General features: G+C 39.0%; 2 protein-coding genes across 2 annotated transcripts; one reads left to right on the top strand and one right to left on the bottom strand.

Annotated features, from left to right (window-relative positions):
- The first annotated feature begins 2,790 nt into the window (after positions 1-2,790).
- On the top strand, positions 2,791-4,524 carry LOC125491536 (uncharacterized). The gene has a single exon (XM_048635504.1). The coding sequence runs from the start codon at positions 2,791-2,793 to the stop codon at positions 4,522-4,524; it is 1,734 nt and encodes a 577-aa protein (XP_048491461.1).
- An 8,552-nt stretch (positions 4,525-13,076) lies between these two features.
- On the bottom strand, positions 13,077-19,327 carry LOC104901440 (tubby-like protein 8). Its single transcript, XM_010689024.4, has 9 exons — positions 15,536-19,327; positions 15,292-15,406; positions 14,595-14,771; positions 14,443-14,498; positions 14,250-14,355; positions 14,058-14,153; positions 13,851-13,943; positions 13,707-13,774; positions 13,077-13,586 (listed from the first exon to the last, which is right to left on the bottom strand). The coding sequence occupies exons 1-9, from the start codon at positions 16,027-16,029 to the stop codon at positions 13,511-13,513; spliced, it is 1,281 nt and encodes a 426-aa protein (XP_010687326.1). The 5' UTR covers positions 16,030-19,327; the 3' UTR covers positions 13,077-13,510.
- Positions 19,328-21,097: the final 1,770 nt, after the last annotated feature.

Raw genomic sequence — 21,097 nt, forward strand, 5'->3', positions numbered from 1 at the left:
TTGCAGTGGTTCATTAATCTTAATAACGGGACCATCTTTCTTTGCTCAATTTAATGCTTTTAATATGCAATTTGCTAGTAGTCGCAAAATGGAAAAACAAGCTAGCGACTTACATAGGATTGTGCAAAAATCTGACGAGTCTCTTAAAGAATTTGTAACAGGTTTAACAGGGAAAAAGTGTCCATCCCGAATTGCGATGCTAGGACGGCCATCGAGGCGTTCAGACGTGGTCTGGAGAGGAATCAGACCTCTAAAGGAGCTGACCAAATATCCATGTCCGACGTTCGAGGATGCTCAAGCCAAACGTTGGCCCAATCAGGCTGGAGGAAGACATGCAGTCCAGAAAGGCTTATCCCATGCTGACAGCCGGAAGGCAACGTCCAACAAGCAAGTCTTGGCGTCAAAAGCCTTATGAGCGCCCGCAGCAGGTCCATAGCGTCCGTCATGAGGGCCAGTCAATGATTGGAAAATGATCCCGGTCTTCCCCCCAAGCTAAGCGAATATGGTTTCAACGTCACTATGGGAGGTATTTAATACTTTACATTCTTTAGGTTCTGCTGTTAAATGGCCTTTCAGGAATGAAAATCGACGGCCCATCGCGACAAATCCAAATGGTGCGTTCCATGGAGACCATGGGCATCACACTGACGAATGTGTCGCTCTAGGCGAGAAGTATCCCACCTGCTGAAGCAAGGATACCTAAAAGACTTGCTGACGGAGAAAGGTAAGCAGACGGTGTCGAAAATGACGACCGACGTCAACCGCCGTCACCCACCGCACGTCAAGGTAATTAATGTCATTAGTGGTGGTTCAGATATCTGTGGACTAACATATTCTGCAGCTAAGCGGCATGCACGAGACGGTCTGAATCAAGACGCCGTCCCAAAGAACTCCGTCACCCCGTGACATCGACTGGAGCCATGCCAATCACCTTCGATGACGCCGATCTCGCGGACGACAGGGACATACACCATGACGGTCTGGTAATATCTCTAACTGTCAGTAATTGCTTGCTAAAACGTGTGTTAGTGGACAATGGCAGTTCAGCAAACATCCTGATGAGAGGCGCTTTAGAGGACATGGGGATCGATGAACGTGACGTATCCGCAAATCTACCGTCCTTGTCGGATTCAGCGGAGAATCCAAGCACACCATGGGAGAAGTGACCCTGCCCACCTTCGCCAAGGGAGTTAACATGCCAACTAAATTTTATGTCATTGACTGCCCTTCTTCTTATAATGTGATTTTAGGCAGGCCATGGATCCATAGCATGAAGGCTGTCCCCTCGTCATTCATCAATCTTGAAGTTCCCTACCAAGTGGGGAGTGCAGGAAATCAAAGGAGACAGACGGATTGCGAAGGAATGCTACAAGACGTCCTTGAAGCCAAGAAAGCCGGAAGCATAGCAATTACAGACAGGGACGTTGGGGGGACAAGACTTCGACGAGCAGCAAGTAGACGAGGTCATCTTGGACCCCAGCAGGCCAGATCAAACGGTCAAAATAGGGGCGCCTTATCCCCACGTCCGTCAACAGGTAATGATTTTCTAAAACTAACGCTGACTGTTTTGCATGGTCCCATGAGGACGTCACAGGGATAGATCCTGACGTGATCAACACAAGCTCAACGTTGACCAAATCACAAACCGTCAAACAGAAGAGACGCAAGTTCGCCCTGAGCGAAATCAAATTATCAACGACGAAGTACAAAAGCTGATTAACACTGGTAAGGTAAGGGAAGTAAAATATCCTGATTGGTTAGCTAACGTCGTTGTTGTAGGTAAGAAAAACGGGAAGTGGAGGGTCTGCATAGACTTCACTGACCTCAACAAGGCATGTCCCAAAGACTCATTCCCCTGCCGCACATTGATGCTCTGGTAGACGCCACAGCCGGACATGAGTTGCTGTCATTCATGGACGCCTTCTCAGGGTACAATCAAATACTCATGCATCCTGAAGATCAAGAGAAGAGTCATTCGTCACCGATCGCGGCATTTATTGCTACAAGGTCATGCCGTTCGGACTGAAGAACGCTGGCGCAACCTATCAACGACTGGTCAACGCCATGTTCAAAGAAGCTAGGGGACACCATGGAGGTTTACATAGATGACATGTTGGTCAAATCTAAAAATTCCCATGACCATGTGTCACACTTCAACAATCATTCGACGTCATTCGAAGGTATGGCATGAAACTTAATCCCACAAGTGTTCTTTTGGAGTGTCTGCAGGTAAATTTTTAGGGTACATTGTCACGAAACGGGGCATAGAGGCTAGCCCAGATCAAATCAAGGCTATCCTCAACATCCAATCGCCGCGAAACGTGAAGAAAGTGCAGAAATTAACAGGACGTGTCGCTGCGTTGAATCGCTTCATCTCAAAGTCTTCCGACAAATGTCGATTGTTCTACGACGTCCTAAAGAAAAACAAAGGATTTAATTGGACGCCAGAACACGAGCAGGCTCTCCAAGATCTCAAGCAGTACCTCATGACGCCACCATTGCTGTCAAAGCCAGTAGCCGACGAGCCATTACAGCTATATGTCGCCGTCAGCGAATCATCGGGTAAGTGCCGTCCTAGCTAGAGAAGGACAAGACGGGCAATTGCCAGTGTACTATGTAAGTAAGTCCTTGGCCGACGCCGAAACCAGGTATTCCTCTCTCGAAAAATTCGTCCTAGCAATAGTAACGGCGTCCAAAAAATTAAAACATTATTTTGAAGCACATTCTATCTGTGTCAAAACTAACTATCCCGTCAAGTCTATTTTAAGGCATCCAGAACTGACGGGCAGAATGAGCAAGTGGGCAATAACGTTGAGCAGCTATGACATCACTTATCAACCTCGGACAGCGATAAAGTCACAAGCATTAGCGGATTTTGTGGCTGACTTTAGCCCTACACTAGAGGCAATAGCCCAAACAGAGGTAAGTATGCTTGAAGTTAATACGACTAACAGTAAATGGATCTTGCATGTAGATGGATCTTCCAACTTTCGGGGTGCCGGTTTAGGCGTATTGCTAAAGTCGCCACAAGGGGACATCATAGCCCGAGCTATCAGTTGCGACTTCAAAGCTACCAACAACGAGGCAGAGTATGAGGCGCTGTTAGCAGGATTAACATTGGCTAAAGACTTAAAAGCTACTGAAGTTGAAGCATATAGTGACTCATTGCTCATCGTCAGCCAAATAAAAGGGGAATTTGCCGCCAAAGACTCCAAAATGACGGCATATTTGGACGCCGTCCAATCAAAGGTAAAATTGTTTGATAAATTTGACATCTTTCAGATTCCCAGGGACCAAAACACGCAAGCAGATGCATTGGCAAACATTGGGTCAGCCATGAGAAAGTCAGGGTTCAAAAGCATACCTATAGTGCATCTGTCGGCGCCAGCGGTCCACAAAGCAACCACAGCTGATAAAGTCAACGACATCGCGACGGACGTTAACGACATTGACGTCAGTAATGCTGCTACTGCGTCAACAAGCTGGCAGACCCCGTTCATCCAATATCTTAAGGATGGCATCCTCCCCGAAGACAGGCTGCAAGCCAGAAAGGTACGATTCAGGGCTTCTATGTATGTTTTACTTGACGGTATACTCTTTTGGAAGTCCATTGCAGGACCATACCTAAGATGTCTCGACGGCGACGAATGCCGGCAAGTGTTACAAGAGATGCACGACGGATGTTGCGGCAATCATTCGGGAGGACGCAGCCTGTCAAACAGGACTTTACGCATGGGATATTATTGGCCGACGTTACGACAAGACGCCGTCGAATACGCTAAGAAATGCGACGCCTGCCAGCGACATGCCGCCATGTCACACAAACATGCAGAAAGGCTACACCCTACTATCACCCCTTGGCCCTTCATGAGCTGGGGAATGGACATCGTCGGAAAACTCCCTCAAGCACCGGGGCAAAAGGTGTTTATGTTAGCTTTGACAGACTATTTCTCCAAATGGATTGAGGCTGACTCCTTCACTCAGGTACGCGATAAAGAGGTTATTACTTTTATATGGCGTAACATCATATGCAGGTTCGGCGTCCCTTCTGAAATCATCTGTGACAACGGTTCTCAATTCATAAGCACACCCACGAGAAATTTCTTGGCCAAGTGGAACATACAACTCAGCACCGCGACGCCTAGGTACCCGCAGACCAACGGTCAGGCCGAGTCTAGCAATAAATCAATCCTCAAAGTCATCAAGAGGCGTCTCAAAGCAGCCAAAGGTAAATGGGCGGAGGAGCTCCCGTCAATTCTCTGGGCAAACAGAACTACTCCTAGGACGGCGACGGGGCAAACTCCTTTCTCCTTAGTCTATGGATGCGAAGCTGTCCTTCCCCCTGAGGTACGTGTCCCGACATCACGTTATGGGTTATTGACGCCAGACAGGAATGACGAAGAGCTAAGTCATGACATCGTGACGAGTGAAGAATTAAGGGAGGCGGCCTTTGTTCGAATGGCGTCACAACAGCAGATAGTGACCAGGAGCTTTAATAAAAACGTCAAGGCTAAAAACATTTAGCGTCGGAGATTGGGTCTTGAGGGAAGTCTTTCAAAATACTAAAGAGCTCAATGCAGGAAAGTTAGCACCAGCATGGGAAGGCCCGTACAAGATTCAGAAAGTAGTAGGCAACGGCGCCTATCGTATATGTACCCAAGACGGCAGATCCGTACCAAGAAGCTGGAACGTCGTTCACCTCAAGCGTTACCATTTTTGAGCAATATGTCGACATGTACTAAATAGTTAGAATAGGTAACATTATATTTGACATGCCATAATGTCGTTTCATCCAGTTTCTAATATGTATTGTGTCATTTTCTTTACTAACATTCGTGTGTGAGTTGTATTGACAGTATTATAGGCTCATTCATCGTACAAATAAAAAACATGACGTCAGGCATTGACGTCGTCAAAGACAAAAATTCAACGGTTACGTTACAAACGTATAGGGGGAACCCTCACATGGTCAGACGGACGTTCTTCCTTGTCCAACTCCTACGACCGTTACATCTATGACATCAGCCAGACTAGTGTGTTTAGTTGGAAGTGGCAATTGTCCCTTCATTGCAACCAAAACATCACTTGGCTTACATTACTAAGGTACCTTACAACATTGCACATACATACATGTTAGTGTTCATGAATTAAACGCAAACAACATTCATTGCAAACAAACACACCATGGCGTCACATCAACATAGCATAATTCTTGAACACAACACAACATTGTTTTAAAAAAAAAAAAAACATACAAACCAAGGCAAAGTACTGCAACAAAAACATCACAAAACACAAAGTTTCGGTGACATAGCACCTTAAAACAACTATTACAAAAGTTAACTAACGATTACTGGTGACGCAGCACCTTGCAGGATCCAGAGAGAGTCAAGTGGCGCCGTCAGCTTCAGCATTGACGCCAGAATCTGCTGTCGCCATGACGTCAGCATTAGCCTCACCTTCAGGAACCAGATCTTTCGGCGTCCCAAACACCTCAAGGAATTGCTGGATGTCCGCTTCAGGCGTCCATTTCGACGTCTGTCCCTCCAGGAACTGCTTCATCAGCCGAGCCTTGGTCTTCCAAGTGTACCGGCTAGCAGCGTCCATCAGCTCCTCGCGGAGGCTGGCTATTGTGGCGTCTGTCTCCTCCTTCAGAGACGCTAAGTTAGCCACATGACCCGCATTTTGGCCCTTTTCCTTGGCCAATTCTCCAGACAGCTCTGTTATTTTCTTCTCTGCTGCCGTCAACGTCGCCGATGACCTATCCAACTTGTCGCGAAGCGTCTTGCATTCCTTCTCCAAAGTAATAGCAGCAGAACGAAGTGCCAAAGAGTTTTGAGTAGCCTGTACAAGTATTCAATGTCAGTAGGTATTTCTTTAAAACATTCAAATGACATGGTTTGTGTTGGATAGCTCACATGTATTTGCAGGGCTAGTCCTTCGTTTGCCACCGTAATCAGGGGCATACTTGCTAGGCGACGCTGAGGCGCAGGGAACGCGAGCTTTTCTGCCGACGGAAAGATTGTCGGGGCAGTGATTTCTCAAAAGTTCTTGGGGAGGGAAATGGTGAAAGTTTCTCCCTCTGCGAGAGGCGTCTTGGTTTGCTTGGGAGTGTCAGTTGGAGATCCCGTCCTAGCGACTTTGGGAGCACCCATGGATGACGGCGTCACCGCAGAGGCACTTGCGGCCTGTTTCCTCTTTCTGGCTCGTTCCAGCATTTCCGCTTCGGAGAGGCCGACAGTGGGGTTTTTTGATCTGGTAGACATGGTGTTTTCTGGGAGACGTTTGATGATGTCAGTTTAAAAAAAAAAATAAAGAAAAAAAAAATGACGGGACAAATATAAAAGACACATTACCTGACGCCATAGAGGGGCTGGTGTTGGTAGTATGTTCTTCTGTAGACTGGGGTAAGACGTCTCCTTCCGACGACGTCAGCTCGAACTTGTTGCAGAATGTTCTTTCTTTAGGAGAATATTTCTTGAGGAGGTGGTTGATTTTGGCTTTGCTAAGAGACGAATCTTCGACGGGCAAGGGCAGAATTTCTGCGATCACAAGGGAAATTAGACGACGTCAACAACATAAACAAGAGAACATATTTGGTAAGAAGATAATTACCTTCAGAATTCCATCCGTCACGTAAGTATTCAAAGCTCTTTCCCAAAGAATTCTTCTCTACAAAAAAATATCTTTTCTTCCATCCCCTGTCATTAGCCCCAGAGTTTTCCACCAAAGATTGTTTTCCTGGTTTTAAGAAAAAAGTGTATCTAGACACCTCTACTCTTTTAATTTCGTACATGTATAGAAGGTCTTCTAGGGTGAAGTCTACATTTGAGTCTTGGGCCAATTTGTCAATCACATGGACCACACGCCAGACGAGTGGCATAATTTGGCCTGGACTGACTTGCATGACAGTTAAGAGTTGAGTCATGAGGGAGTTAAAGGGAAGGGAGTACCCAATCTTGAAAGGGTATTCATACAAAACTACCCACCCAATGGGGCAGTCATCAGGTCGTTGTTCTTCATCGTGAATTCTCGTCATACACTTTTCAGGCAAACTACATTTTTCTATTAGAGTAATTACATCATCTTCAGTGAATTCGCTGGCGATACTCTTTCCCCCAATAACGCCTGTTTCTAAAATAACTACTTCATCTGAACTTTCTGCCATTTTTGAAGTTCTTTTTGATTTTCTAATCTTGGGAAGATTTTCTTTGGGGGCCATTTAAAGAAACAAATTCGGAGGAATTTAGGAAGAAGGAGTTACCTGGTTCTTGGATCTTCAAGAAGTTGAAGAAATCACCTGAGGAAGTAGCCGTTTGGAGAGAGAACAAGTTTTAATGAAGAGAGAGAAGTGAGTTGGTGAAAAAAGGGGGGATGTGAAAGGACGAAGTGGGTGATGGGACTCTCTTAAATAGAGAAGCGTGTGGAGATGGAGAAAGTGGGCGGTTTCCCCAACATGATGATTGACGGTTTTCTTACAACTGGGTTTCAGACACGCGTCAATCAGGGGCAATTGTTGGGCCCTCAATTTTCTGGAATAGGTGGGCTTCTTTGATTATTTTGAATTTACAATTAACGTGGCAGTTTGGCAGAGGAGTGGGAAGACTGAGTCAAGAGACGTTGCTTGGCGTCATGTTGGCAGTTGAGATATGCATGGGATTGTGCTGACGGGGCCCTTACATTTCGGAACGACTAAACGCAGCTGGGGAGATATTTCTGTAGTAGTATATATACATAATTTTGTAACCTAGTTTTAACTTATGTTCTTTTATCTTCTCCTCCATCGTCTCTCTCTAGAATCATACGCATACTTTTCTCCTCTCTAATTATTCTAAGTCCCATCACCATTGTAATCAGCTACTATTGTAACTCTACATCAACGTCATATTAGTGGATTGGTGATCAAGAGCATCACCCGCGGTTTTTCCCTTTTGGGTTTTCCGCGTCAACAATTTCTTGTTTTCTTTATTGTTTTACTCTTTACGCGATTTACTTCATTTATCATGTTGCTTGTTATTAGTATGATGGTCTCGTTGTTGGCACCTAAACCTTTTTAGTACTTGGTACAAAATCGGCATAAACAATATATATCTAGGAAACTGAAATTGTGTACAATGACTTATTGGTCTGCTATGGTGAGATCATTGTATGTCTACATCAAATAAATATAACTTATCAGTCTAGGGTGAAATTTATCATTCAATGTGATATAGGAAAGGACACCTTAATAACGCTCACAAAGTGTTCGACAATATGCGTCAATAAAATCAGAATCTCCAATTGTCTTTCTATACTCACCTACTATAGAATAATAAACTTTATTTGATGTTCTTGTTGGTTTGAGACAGTTCAATGTTGCTTCCATCCAACATATGAAGCTGGCTAAATTATCGTGAGAAGGCAAGAGGGAGAACCACCACTTCGATCGGCAAAAAAGTGGATCATCTCCCATTCGCCATCTAAGTAAAAAGCTACTGCCAATTCAAAGCTAAAATGTCGCTGGTTTAAAAGCCTCCACTAGCATAAGACTAATTTCAAGACAAAATAGAATTAAATGGGAAGAAGCATCAAACTGATTCCTAAGAAGCATCTGCTGCCTGCAGGCTTTATATTGTTGAATCCATTTCATAGTCATTTCAACGACTGAGGATCCATATAATAAGATCTTTTCAGCCAATGGAACTCATGACTGCTTACTTCCTCGACTCATGCCAAAAGGGATGCAAACCCACACTCTCTCAGACGAACTTATTACTCCAATTTATAAAAATAGAGGAGAAAGCTGATTATGGCAGCGGAAAAAAAAGAAGTGAGGATGAGGTTGCAATCACAAGATGAAACCAACTCAATTTCTACAAACATCTCTTCATCTTCGGCAATAAGCTAAGTAATTCTATCCTTACAAGTCAACAAATTATCACATTCTATTTATATGCCTGGGATTGTTGGATGTTGCCTTGAAATGATAAACATTGTGGTTACATGCTTTGATTGTGATCATTATTTGAATTTGGGCTTGAGTTAATTACCAATGTGATGTACACAAGCACATGGTAGTAATGCTCTCAAAGTATTTGACAAAATGCCTAATTGAAGTCAGAATGATAGATGCTCCTTTTTCCCCCTTATTGAGCTAATGTTGTGTACTCTGAGTGCTTGATCGAATTTACAGCTCTTCGATGCTATCATTATGTGATCATGATTGGTGTACTCTCACAAGCAAATACACACTTATTACCTACTCTTACTGAGGAGGAAACTCCAACTAATTGGGTTATATGCCCAACTTCTCTCTAAACGAGACCTTATGTGTGGACAAGAATCAAATGGAGGGAAATATTGGCTCTCATACCTTATTGGAGACTTCATTTGGAGAGTTGACTCCCGAACTCCGAACAGTTGAGTTATTATGCCAATGTGTTGATGCACCTCCTACACACCCATATCTTCTCTTTTGAATTCAAGAACAAGCAATGGCTAGTTTCATATAATTTGAACTTCGATATAGCAAAAACTATTTTTCTCGTAGCACTCCACGGCTAATGACGGCACTCTAGTCAGATATGAGCAAGATTTACTATTGATCAAGAATTAGTCACTGGACAAGGAGGTTGGACTTAAAGCTCCCATTTTCGAACACGTGAAGCTCTTTATTTGAGCAGATGTATCATCAAGTAATCAAGTCATGTCTCCACATTACTCTGATGAAGAATGAGGCCTCCATACAATAACTACTCTAAATCTGCAAATTTTGAAATTTTATCAATAGATGCAAATATGCATATTATATGAATATGGAGATCTCTTCCATTAAAGTCACAAGGCACCAAACCTGATTTTTTCACTGCTGACAGCACACTCTAAATGCTCAAAACAGAGAAGAGCCACTTATTTTATCAAGATGAACATATTCTAAATATTTCAGAGGGCTCTATTATAATAGCACGGTCATCTCAGCTAACTATATGTGCTTTAACGACATACATATGGGAGAAGCGAGAAGTAACACAACATGCATGACTATCTCTCTTATCGGTCTACGACCTAAGTGGATCTGCCGTTAGAGAGAAGCATGTCTCAAATTGACTATCTCTATTAGCGGTCAACGACCTAAGTGGATCTGCCGCTAAAAGAGAAGCAAAACTCAAATTGACTATCTTTGTTAACAGTCTACGACCTTAGTGGATCTGCTGTTAAGGAGAAGAAAAACCTAGCGGTCAGTGATATATTAATCCGCCGTTGAGTGAGAAGCATACCTTAGCCGAGCACACATGTCTTCTATACATGCAGACCTCCGAATGCAGAACAGGAGATATGATCAAGCTCATGATTTCTTGAAGTTGTGCTCTTTATTTGAGCTTGAGTATGGTCTATGTATTTCAATAAGACAGGTCACAGACTCAACTTCTCCCATTAGAGGAGCAGAGCTAAGTATTTCTTCCTATATCATCTTTGTGATCGTAAATTATGTCTCATTGTGAAATTGCATACATTTCTCAATATGTGTCCTATAAACTAATGTTCTCTGCATTAAAGTGGCCTAATTTAAATTGAGTATAAGTAGAGGTCTGAACTGACACAAACTACTCAATAAACATGATATGCTCACTTGCAAGAACATACCACAAGAGTGTGACTAAGTCCACCTCACAACAAGTGTATTTTATTAGCTTTGTTTCAATTATGCTTATGTGAAGAATAATGACTACGCCATAGCATATCTTTAGGGTGCAAATAAAGGAGCGTACATACTCATATTCATAGCATACGATGTAAATATTACTAGACTATACTACTCTTAAGCCGACTCCAACTCAACTTAAGAGTGGGGGGCTAGTACTATATCATAATAGCTGGATAAAAGTCATATAAACTCATACAAATGTTACCTCATGAAACAAAAAATAAATAAATATTGATGTCACTCTTAACCTGACACAACTCAAAAGTGGGGGCTAACTAGTACAAATCGTCAGAAAAACGTTTGAGTATTAATTGCTCAAAATGATCATAGAAATGTAAAGTTAACAAAGTGACTCTATTGTTAATTGCTAAACTACATTCTTTTCATTCAAGCTAAAAGGAACCTAGCAACTTCCGACAAGGATCCATGTATTGTCAACTGACTGATTAGCAACTTGTGATTCAAAAAGTAGCAAGTGCAACGGTACAAGCTCGACACCATGTACTGTCAATTGACCGATTAGCAACTTGTGGCTCGAAAAGGAACCAAGTGCAACGGTATGGTACAAACTCGATATTATCTTTGTAACACTGATTTCAAAGATGGTAATATATTATAAAGCCTCAAGGCACATTCCATAGCTAAATTATAAAGTGTCCAGCTCAAGTTCCATCTTCAATTGAACTTAGACCTGGGGGGCTAGTTGTATGGGAATAATAATGACGCCACCTAAAGCGGTCTTTATTCCCAATTACCTTAATAATAACATATAGGCCCAATACGAGTATGCTCGTTCCTCTATTAGGAATAACTTGTTATATGGCCCGTAGGCCCTAAGAGGCTCATTTACTCTATTTAACCTAATAAGTCACTATTATAAATAGGGGACTAACGGTCAAGGTAAAGGGATCTATCTCCACTCCCTACAAATTACACTACTTTCTCTATGATATTGATCCATATTTGGGTACTGACTTGAGCGTCGGAGGCTCCGCCACGGGGACCCACCCCGTGCGTGGAGTTCATCTTGCAGGCACACATTGTCGAGGTTCAAGGATTATTATACATGATGGTCTGGCAAATCGCAATATCAGGTATCCTCTTATTCAATATCGAAACAATAGGCCTTCCTTATATCTAACTTCATAAGACAGCTAGGGTCCACTGTTTTCCTACCATAACACCTCACAATATATTGACAGACAATAACATTATGAATGATATATCTACCATGCACTAAGGCACCTTGATTTTCTGCAATCACATCAGGCAACACACATCTAAGTCTATTACACAAGACCTTAGTAATACCTTTATACAAAACATTACAGCAAATTTTTCAAATTGCTCAGGTTAAGTTTTCCTTTAATCTATTACATAAATTTAGATTTGTGATATCGCCCATTATTTATTTTAATAGGTAATAAGAAATCTTTTGAACTGTCTTTGCATAAGGCCTCCACCTGCAGGCTTATTACAATCCCTTTATAAAGGAATGCACAAAATACAAGTTAAATTCCATCTACATCACTACCATTATAACTCTTCAATATGCAATTAAAGCAAATATATGCAAGTACAAATAAATAAATATAACAATGTCTTCTTATCTCATTCTACTTCAAAGTTATGCAAGTAAACAGCTTTTATGCGAGAGGTGAATTGTTTAAAAAATTGATAACTATGATGGATAATCTCATACTTCCATAATCAATAATCATACCCTTAAGACTTTACTTCCTAGTACTCTACATTTTTGCAACCAAACAAATTTTCACATTAAGTTAAATTTAAATGAAATTAAAGCTTTGATGATTTGTACCAAACATTGGAATTGGAGTTATTTTTTAAATAGAAAACTAGTTATTAGGCCCGGGCTATGCCCCGGGTAAGAAAAATTTCATTTATTAATATTGTACTTTGATATGATATCACTAAATACAACTTGGTCTAGTGGTTAAAACTTTCGAACATAAACTTGAGGTCACAGGATCAAAACCTATACTATGTAATTTCTAATTTTTTTCATTGTACATGGATTACATGAACTAAAACTCCCTAGGGAGAGCGCCACGTGGCACCGTTCTTGGTTTACGCACGATGTGGTAGCTCATTGGAGTACCACAATTATCCAAGGTTCAAATCCTCATCCCAACAATATGTTAGGGTATTTATATATTGGTTATTTAACCTTGTACCTAGCCCCTGAGCTGGTATACCTTGCAAGCTACACCTAAGCTAGTATACCTTGCAAGCTACATATAGCTAGCAAGGATTGGTCTTCGAACAATTATCTTTCCTAATAAAAAAAACAAACACTTGTGTTTTCATAATTTAACTTCACATAGTGGCATAGTGATTTCCTCTTCTGGAAGTTCGTTACAGAGTCACATCTAGAATTAGTACTTTATAGGGGATTGCAAGAAAATGAGCAGAAAAACAAGCACTTGGGAGCCAAAATAGGAACATAGATCATCATACTTCAAGTTTCACGATATGTGAATTTTCTGCCACAAAAGCTGCATAAAATTTCCCATGAAAACATTTCATCTCCCATATTTCTTTCTTTCAGAATGACTTGGGATGCTCTCATGTGTTTTCCCTCCAATTCCCATCATAGATTACAACACCTAAGGAACTCCTATATCTTCCCCTTAAGCAAATCCTCACTGTTCATACTAGAACCAGACTCCCGTTCCTCCAGAGAACCTGAGAGAATCCCGTTCTTTTACGAGCTCAATCTACATATAACCTCCAAATAATGTAGGAAAAATTAGGAGTTCAACTTCAGCAGCTTGAACACGGAAAACAACATCATGAGGCCTTTTAGACTGTACAACAAAGCTTTGGATCGATCGAAGCCAAACATATGCAGAATGCTTGGTATCCTGTTAATGGGTGCCTGTACATTGAAGATTTCAACTTCAGATTGATATCCCAATCTTTTAAATGGCTAAGTTCCTCAAAATCAACAGAAACAATAGGTCTTAAATTTAAAAAGATAAAAGAACCAAGAATTTACCTATAATCCAGTACAAACTTTGACTTGCTTACTCTCCCAAGTTGCAGGATAGTTTGTCCTCCATTTCCCTACAGAAAATTTCATTATTTTCGATAGCTCGATGTTTAATAAGGAACTTTGCACAAAATCCCAAATGAATTTTACCTCCATAGTTAGCTGGAAGTTCTTGACAGAACTCTGAAATTTAAGCCCTGCTCTAACCTTTTCTCTGAAATCCAGTTCATATTGCTTTGAATTCTGAACATGCAAACAATCAAGTATATAAGCATTAAAGACAAGACAGAAGAGATGAACAAGATATGATCAAATTTATAGGGAAAAAGTTTTTTTTTTGAGGGAAATCATATTGACCTTATTATAATGTGGAACTCTTGATAAAAGTAGATGAACTTGGTCTTGGTCCTTCTTCCCTTCCCACTCCAAGGGAAGACTCTTCATATGTTGTACCTGTATAGATCACAATTCACTTAAGTGTTATGTGATTGTTGGATTATAATCGGGTATTACCATTTAGCAAATTATTAAATCTTCATTCATCTTGACCTGATTGGTTGTATTCTTAGACTGCATAGACTGAGGTTGCTGCTTTGAAATCCAAGCTCTAAGACTTCTGTGCCTTCCGGTCCAGGTAGCTATGGTGGGAGTAAACCTGGATAACCGCGATATTACAATTAAAGTTCCGAAACCAAGATCATGATCTTCTACATTTAGCTTTAATAGGGATATAGGGGCTTACTCAACGATTGCTTGTAGCAATCTTGACTCTTCAACTGGCCTCCTAGGAAAGCAGCCCTGTGATACAAATGCAACAAAAATAGCAATTTGAGTCTAAACTTGTTGATACTGCAAGAAATGTAACTTAAGATCCTTCATATCATGCTGCTTAACCTTATTCCAGACATAGTATCTCGAACCCATGAGGTTCGCGGTTACTAGACCGATGAAGCTGTCGTCTGTTGTAGACAATACACCCTTCGTGTTATAGGCGATGATGAATACAGAACGTCCACTACGTCGTTTATGGTAAGCAACAGCCAATTTTCGATTCTGTCGGCCTTGACCCTCCTAATAATTTAAGCTCACAAAATTCAATAATCTTACAAATAATTCATGCAGTCCAAATAACCAAGTTTTATTGGAAACCTACCATTTACCAACAAACTACAAGTTTACTATTTTTGATGAAAAGATCATATCCACTTATATTTATAGATGAAAGGATTACACATTATGCCCTGATAGATTAACTGCAGTATTTTTCATCACTTTTTTTCAACAAATCATATCTGGAAATCTTTTTAATTACATGGAATTTGTATAGAAAATGTAAATTTCAGTTAACCAACTTCTGAAAATTTTCTGACGAAACAAATGAGACATTAACTCATTAAGTCTTTAATTCAACCAAGGATGTCTTGGGCTAGTGGTTCTGAACGATATGTCACCGGTTCGAATCCCCCTCCCCTTATTTGAACTTTGTATTGCCTTCATGCCTCATATGGATCAAAAAAAAAATTAAGTCTTTAATTCAGTAATCATCTATTGAACCAGTAAACTAAAGGTGGCAAAAGAAGAGGGAACCTACACTAGTGTACAGAGAGTAAAGCGAACCGCCACCAAATCCTTTTGGTGCTGCTTCCTTCGTTATAATGCAAGTGCACCTTCCAACATCCATTGGCAATGGCCTACACAACAAAGCCCTGCCAAACAAACATTTCCAGATATTAATTCATCAATAACCTATATATAGTTCTTCATTGGTAGCAAGTATAACATATAGAAGTACATTATTTTAGCAACTGAGCATTTACAATTCAAATGATACAGACCTATTAGGCAAGGTAGACCAAGAAGAAGCAGGAGCAGCCTCAGAGTCAGAGTAGTCCCACATATTAACAGATTTCGCGCTTTCTGTCTCCTCAGTTGTGTCCCATACCTTGTAACCAAACCCGAAACTCGAGTCGGGTTCATTCATTTGGATGCATAATTGAAGAGAAGAAGGCTTCAATGCCCTTTCTTTTGAATTCTGCAATGTTTTTCCATCTGGGTTTTTCTTCTGAATTTCGTTAGGTACTAAATTTTCCTTATCATCAGCTGCAAATTTTGAAATTCTCTTTTTCTTCATGGGACTAATATTTTCTTTTGAAATTAGAATTTTGCTTTTGAAAGAAAGATGGCTGCCTAAAGAAGTGGCATCATAAACATTAATATCTGGTATTACTTCACTAAAATCATCATTATTTTTTGGGTCAATTAGTGGATTTAAATATAGAGAATTATAAGAAGATTGCCGTAAAATTGCTGGTTTTTTCAATCCAGCCATTTTTGAAGGATACAATTTGATGGGTCTTTTTTGGGTAAAGAGTAATGTTTACTGCAAAAACTTCATGTAGGATTTGCTGGATTTGTGGGGAAAGAACAACCTTATATATTAAGTGAGGGACATCAGTGAATTACAATTGATTAGGATTAGAAAAGTGGGACCCATAAAAGTTTTTGGAGGAACAAAGTTTTTGTCTGATTCATAATTTCATATGGGAAGTATCTCTTTTTTTGTCTTGGGTTTTGATGTCATTAAGATGGAGTTGAGTGAGTTTTGAATTTTGAAAGATAGTGAAAGGTTTAAAAAGGGAATGGGTTGGATTGTGATTTGAATCGCAGCACTAGTAACGGTAAAATTTTTGGAGTTGTTGCTTATGTTGGCCGAAGCCTTGCGATTTTTATTCTTTTTGAGTTTTAGACTATACACTTTAGACTCCAAAGTTCAAAGTGTATGTGAAGGACTTATTTTAACTTGTAGTATATGTATTCTTGTGTTTAGAAGTTTGGGTAGGATTGTGTTAAATCGTAAAAGTTGTTATTTATAAGTATAGTTAGACTTTTGTCGGTTCATTTAAGAACTGTTAAAGACCGATTCTTTAGTGAGAGAAAATGCTCCAAAAGATAGAAATTTTTAGATAAAAAAAGAAAAAAAAAATACAAGAAATCTCCAAGGAAACCGAAGGACCTCCGTAATCCCAACTCTAAGACCTTTGCACGTAATTGTGTCCAATCTGAATCGTCCCTTTTCAAGTCTATTTCACTGCCAATCCAAATGTTAATTCTTATGGCCAATTATTTGGTTGAATTTTCATTACCCCTTCTCTGAATCATCATCGATAGCAAACACCACCGTCGCTCCCACCAACATCATCCACCAACCCCCATCCTGTGAACCCAATGACATCACCCCCAGATTCTATGTCATAGATGTACCCTTGCCCTAGTGGACCTAAAGGAGTCCGCTACCTGACCACACCCACAAGGCCACAACTGCTTTAGCCGACCTCAAATCTGATAGCTCATGGGGGTGTCACAAACACCACCACCGGGCTCACCAACCACCTTACCGTGCCGACATGAGCAGGCTTACTAATGTGTGCGTGATGAGGTGGATGTTTGGAAGAAATTCCTAATTCTGTTAGGAATGAGAATGGCATGTGATAGCATGCTTAGTTGAGTTCTATTAGGACTCTTCATATCTTTATTGATTTATGTTTTCTTATTCGAGTTGTATTAGGAATCACGGTTTTGCCTACATTCTTAAAACGGTGGATATTACATGATTCAAGCTTAATAGGAGTCGTACAACTTAGGGGTTGTCCTAAGCATAGTAGTAGTTGTTTTACTTTTCCTAGTTTATTTAGTATCCCTAAACCTAGTAAAGGTTGGAATCAGCTTTTATAAGCCTATATGACTCGTTTTTCATTAATAAAATATAGAAGATTTATGAGATTAGAGTTTTTATTTTCTTTGTGAAAATTTTCAGACTTTTTGTGATTTCTAAACCTTGAATTAATGACTTTGTGTTTGAGATTTATGATTGATTTTGTAAGACTCCGTATTTTTTTTAGTAAGTTATTAGTTATAATTTTTAAAAGAATTTTATTTATTAAAAAGGTTTATTATTAATTACAAAGATTTTAAATAAGCTTTTATAATATATTATAGGTTTTTCAAATCGACTATAGCCCAAATTAAATATTGGGCATAAGTTTACAAATTACTCCATTCGTTTCCTAAAGATCTTCCCTCTTTCCATTTAAGTGCGTTTCCAAAATATCTTTCCTCTTTTACTTTATTCCTTATTTGGAAATTTTTTCCCCCTTTTTACCCTCTCATGTCCCTATCATATGGTCCAGCATTACATTATTAATACAATTTTACTCTCTTTCTCTCTCCTACTTTAACCCCTTTTATTTGTTTATTTATCTTAACCCCTTTCTCTCTCCTAATTTACCCACCCCATACCCCACACAAATGGATCCTCTTTGGTATCTGTAGGAACAGTAACAAGGAAGACCTTTAGTAAACGGAGGTAATATTAGTTTAGTAGTTGAAGACATTTTTTAAAAGAAAATTTGATACGTGTCGTTTACCGTATAAAATTAAAAACCTAACTTAAACCTACAAAAATGTTTATAACTAGTTAAAGGGTAAGAAAGGGTCGATCCCACGAGAAGATTATTATAATTCCTAAACTCAAATATTCAACTAAGTGACAAAATATATATTATATACGAATTTACACTATTTACACTATTCACATATATAAGATTAGGGGGGTTTCGATTGTAACCAACTACTTAGACTAATTAAAATTAAAACAACTACTAAACTAATAATTACAAGTGACGACACACAAACTCTATTAATTCCCGATTCGATCATAGAATGTTTAGTCATAATTTAGCTTCTTAACCTTTATAATTGAGACCACTTTAATAGTTAACTTAGCACTTAGATTGGTGAATTATCGCCGGGATCAATTCTTGTCTTACTCACTAAGAACCTAGAATCTTGCTAAGACAAATCCAATCCTAATAAACTTGTTTTATTGGCACAATTCATACACTTAAGAATATTAAGATGAGCCGCTCGCTCTTATTAATCTCAAGTCGTCCTCCCTATCCAACTATTAAACGCTGCGCCTAATAGTCATATAGCACAATTTGAGTATCTAAACAACTAGTTGCGTCCAATTACAAGTAAAGATATCAAATTTCATAACCAACCAACAATAGTATGAATTGTATAAATACTAAATTAAATAATTAAATTCAATCAACTCAGCGTTAACCAATTAGACTCAAACAATAGAGAAATAAGAAACTGAAATCATGAATAAATTCGGATAGAATCAAGTTCAATCACAAGAACAACTAATTGAAAGTAGAAGAGAGAAAACTCATGACTGTAGAACCGAATTGATGCAGTCGCTACCCTCATTTCGCCTCCGAAAACGCAATACTTCTTCAATTCCTGTCAACTTGTCGATCTTGGACGAACCCGATTGTTTTCTTCACTCTCACGAACTCTCTTATATGTGTGTGTTTCTCATTTCCAAAAAATGGCGAATTTATATCTAGCTGTGTAGAAGATAGAATAAAAAAGATAGAATTTCGTAACTGAAAATCTGATAAACAAATCGTATCTTGAAAATTTGAGGAGATAAAATCATATTTCCTCTTGTTGTTTCTTGCGTGGAATGAGGAAGGTAGAAACAACTTCTTGTTTCTTTTGTTGGTTGAGTATACAGATAGGAAGGAGGAGGAATTAAAAGATATACTTGCCCCCTTTGTTTTCTTTCTTTTACTTCCAAAACTCACGTGAGCTTGCTCACTTTTATCATTTTTTTCTTTTCTTTTCTTCTCTTCTTTCTTTTAGTCTTGTTGTCTTCCTTTAGTAAAGTGAACTTGTAAAATACCTACAATGAAATAACACACTATTTAAGCTAATTATTCAATAAAATATAATATGGACATAAATAAGTCACTTATTAATAAAAGTCAATAAATATTATAAAATAACACATAGAAGACAACTATAAGACTAATTTTAGGGGACAAAAATATAGAAATATACGAGCTTATCAAATTCCGCCATACTTAGCTTTTGATCGCCCTCGATCAAAATACTACTAAAATAAAAGTAAAACTATACTCGGAAAGCAATAAACCTAACTCACTGTCGTAGGAATCACGATTGCACTTAGCATGTGCAACAAGCCCTTTAAACCCCTAGGCTACCCTAGTGGGCGAGCAAGGTCTCATGAGGATTTTCAGATGGCATATCCACAAAGCCTTATTAGCAAATGTAAGACCTAGTATACCACCTCGCTTTTGTTTATCGGAAATAACGATATTAGATAAGCACACTACAAGAAACTAAAACATTTTAAAGTTAGTCAGAAACACGTTGAGAAAATGTTAGTGGAGATGTCATACTATTAGTGCTTAAGCAATCGAACTATCAAATCTCATAATACTTCATGAACTAATTGTTATCTTTCGCAACTCAAAATTTCCAGCATGAATCCACAAATATATGCGTATCAAGTTCAATAAATAGACCCTCACAGGTATAAATAAAACACTCAACTCTCATGTGTCTGGGGTTAAATAATATTCACTCAAACCTATAACTGAGTCGACTCAAAATGAAGTATATTTCTTTAAATTCACTCAAACCTATAACCGAGTCGACTCAAAATGAAGTATATTTCTTTAAACTTGACTATCGTCTCAATTCTCCACTTTGAAGTGACATAATGCATAAAGATCAAAAGGTCTTTCATAAGGTTGTAACGTGGCCAAGGCTAAAGGGTAGGAATAATATTTAGGAATGTGGAGTTAAGCCGAGCTAAAGGGAGCAAAAATACATGACTTATGATGTTCCATTGACAACAAACTCCATTCTTTTTTTTCTTTTAATATTATTCACCATATCCTTCACATGTAATGCCATTATAGCACTTATATGGATATTTCATAGCATTTTCATCGTTCTATGACTTTCAAACATTTATTTTCTTTGATATTTTTCAATACTAATAATTTTTTTTCATAACCCTTGCTTGTTTTCTCTTTTTTTTTTTCAATAATATATCTCTACCATAACACAATCTTACAATACAAACTCAATAGATAATAACTCCCCTTAGCCAAGCATGGGTATAATCTGTAGGAGGCCGTTTGTAATATATGGTTAGCAAATAAACACGGGATTAAAGGCTCAAAAGGGCTAAACAAAGGAAATATTATATGAAATAAAATCTCTGAGGCTAGGAAAAAATGAAAAGGACGCCTAAATCATTTATTCATAGCATTTGTCACAAAAGTCTCAAAGAGTACCAAGTCAAGTTCAAGATCCACACTTTATTGAGGAACTATCACACAAGAAAGAAAATAATGAGACTGATGCAGATGTGTCAGTCTAATAGGCTCAGAAGCTCACAAGATTTGGTCTATTTATCTAGCCGGCTTATTTAAGAGAAGCAAGATATTTTTTTTTTCAATTGTATTATAAATCTCTCAAGTTCGATTATCCGTTTCCAATCATATAACATTCCC

The sequence above is a fragment of the Beta vulgaris genome, chromosome 8 (assembly GCF_026745355.1).
Source record: "Beta vulgaris subsp. vulgaris cultivar EL10 chromosome 8, EL10.2, whole genome shotgun sequence".
NCBI classification, from domain to species: Eukaryota; Viridiplantae; Streptophyta; class Magnoliopsida; order Caryophyllales; family Amaranthaceae; genus Beta; species Beta vulgaris.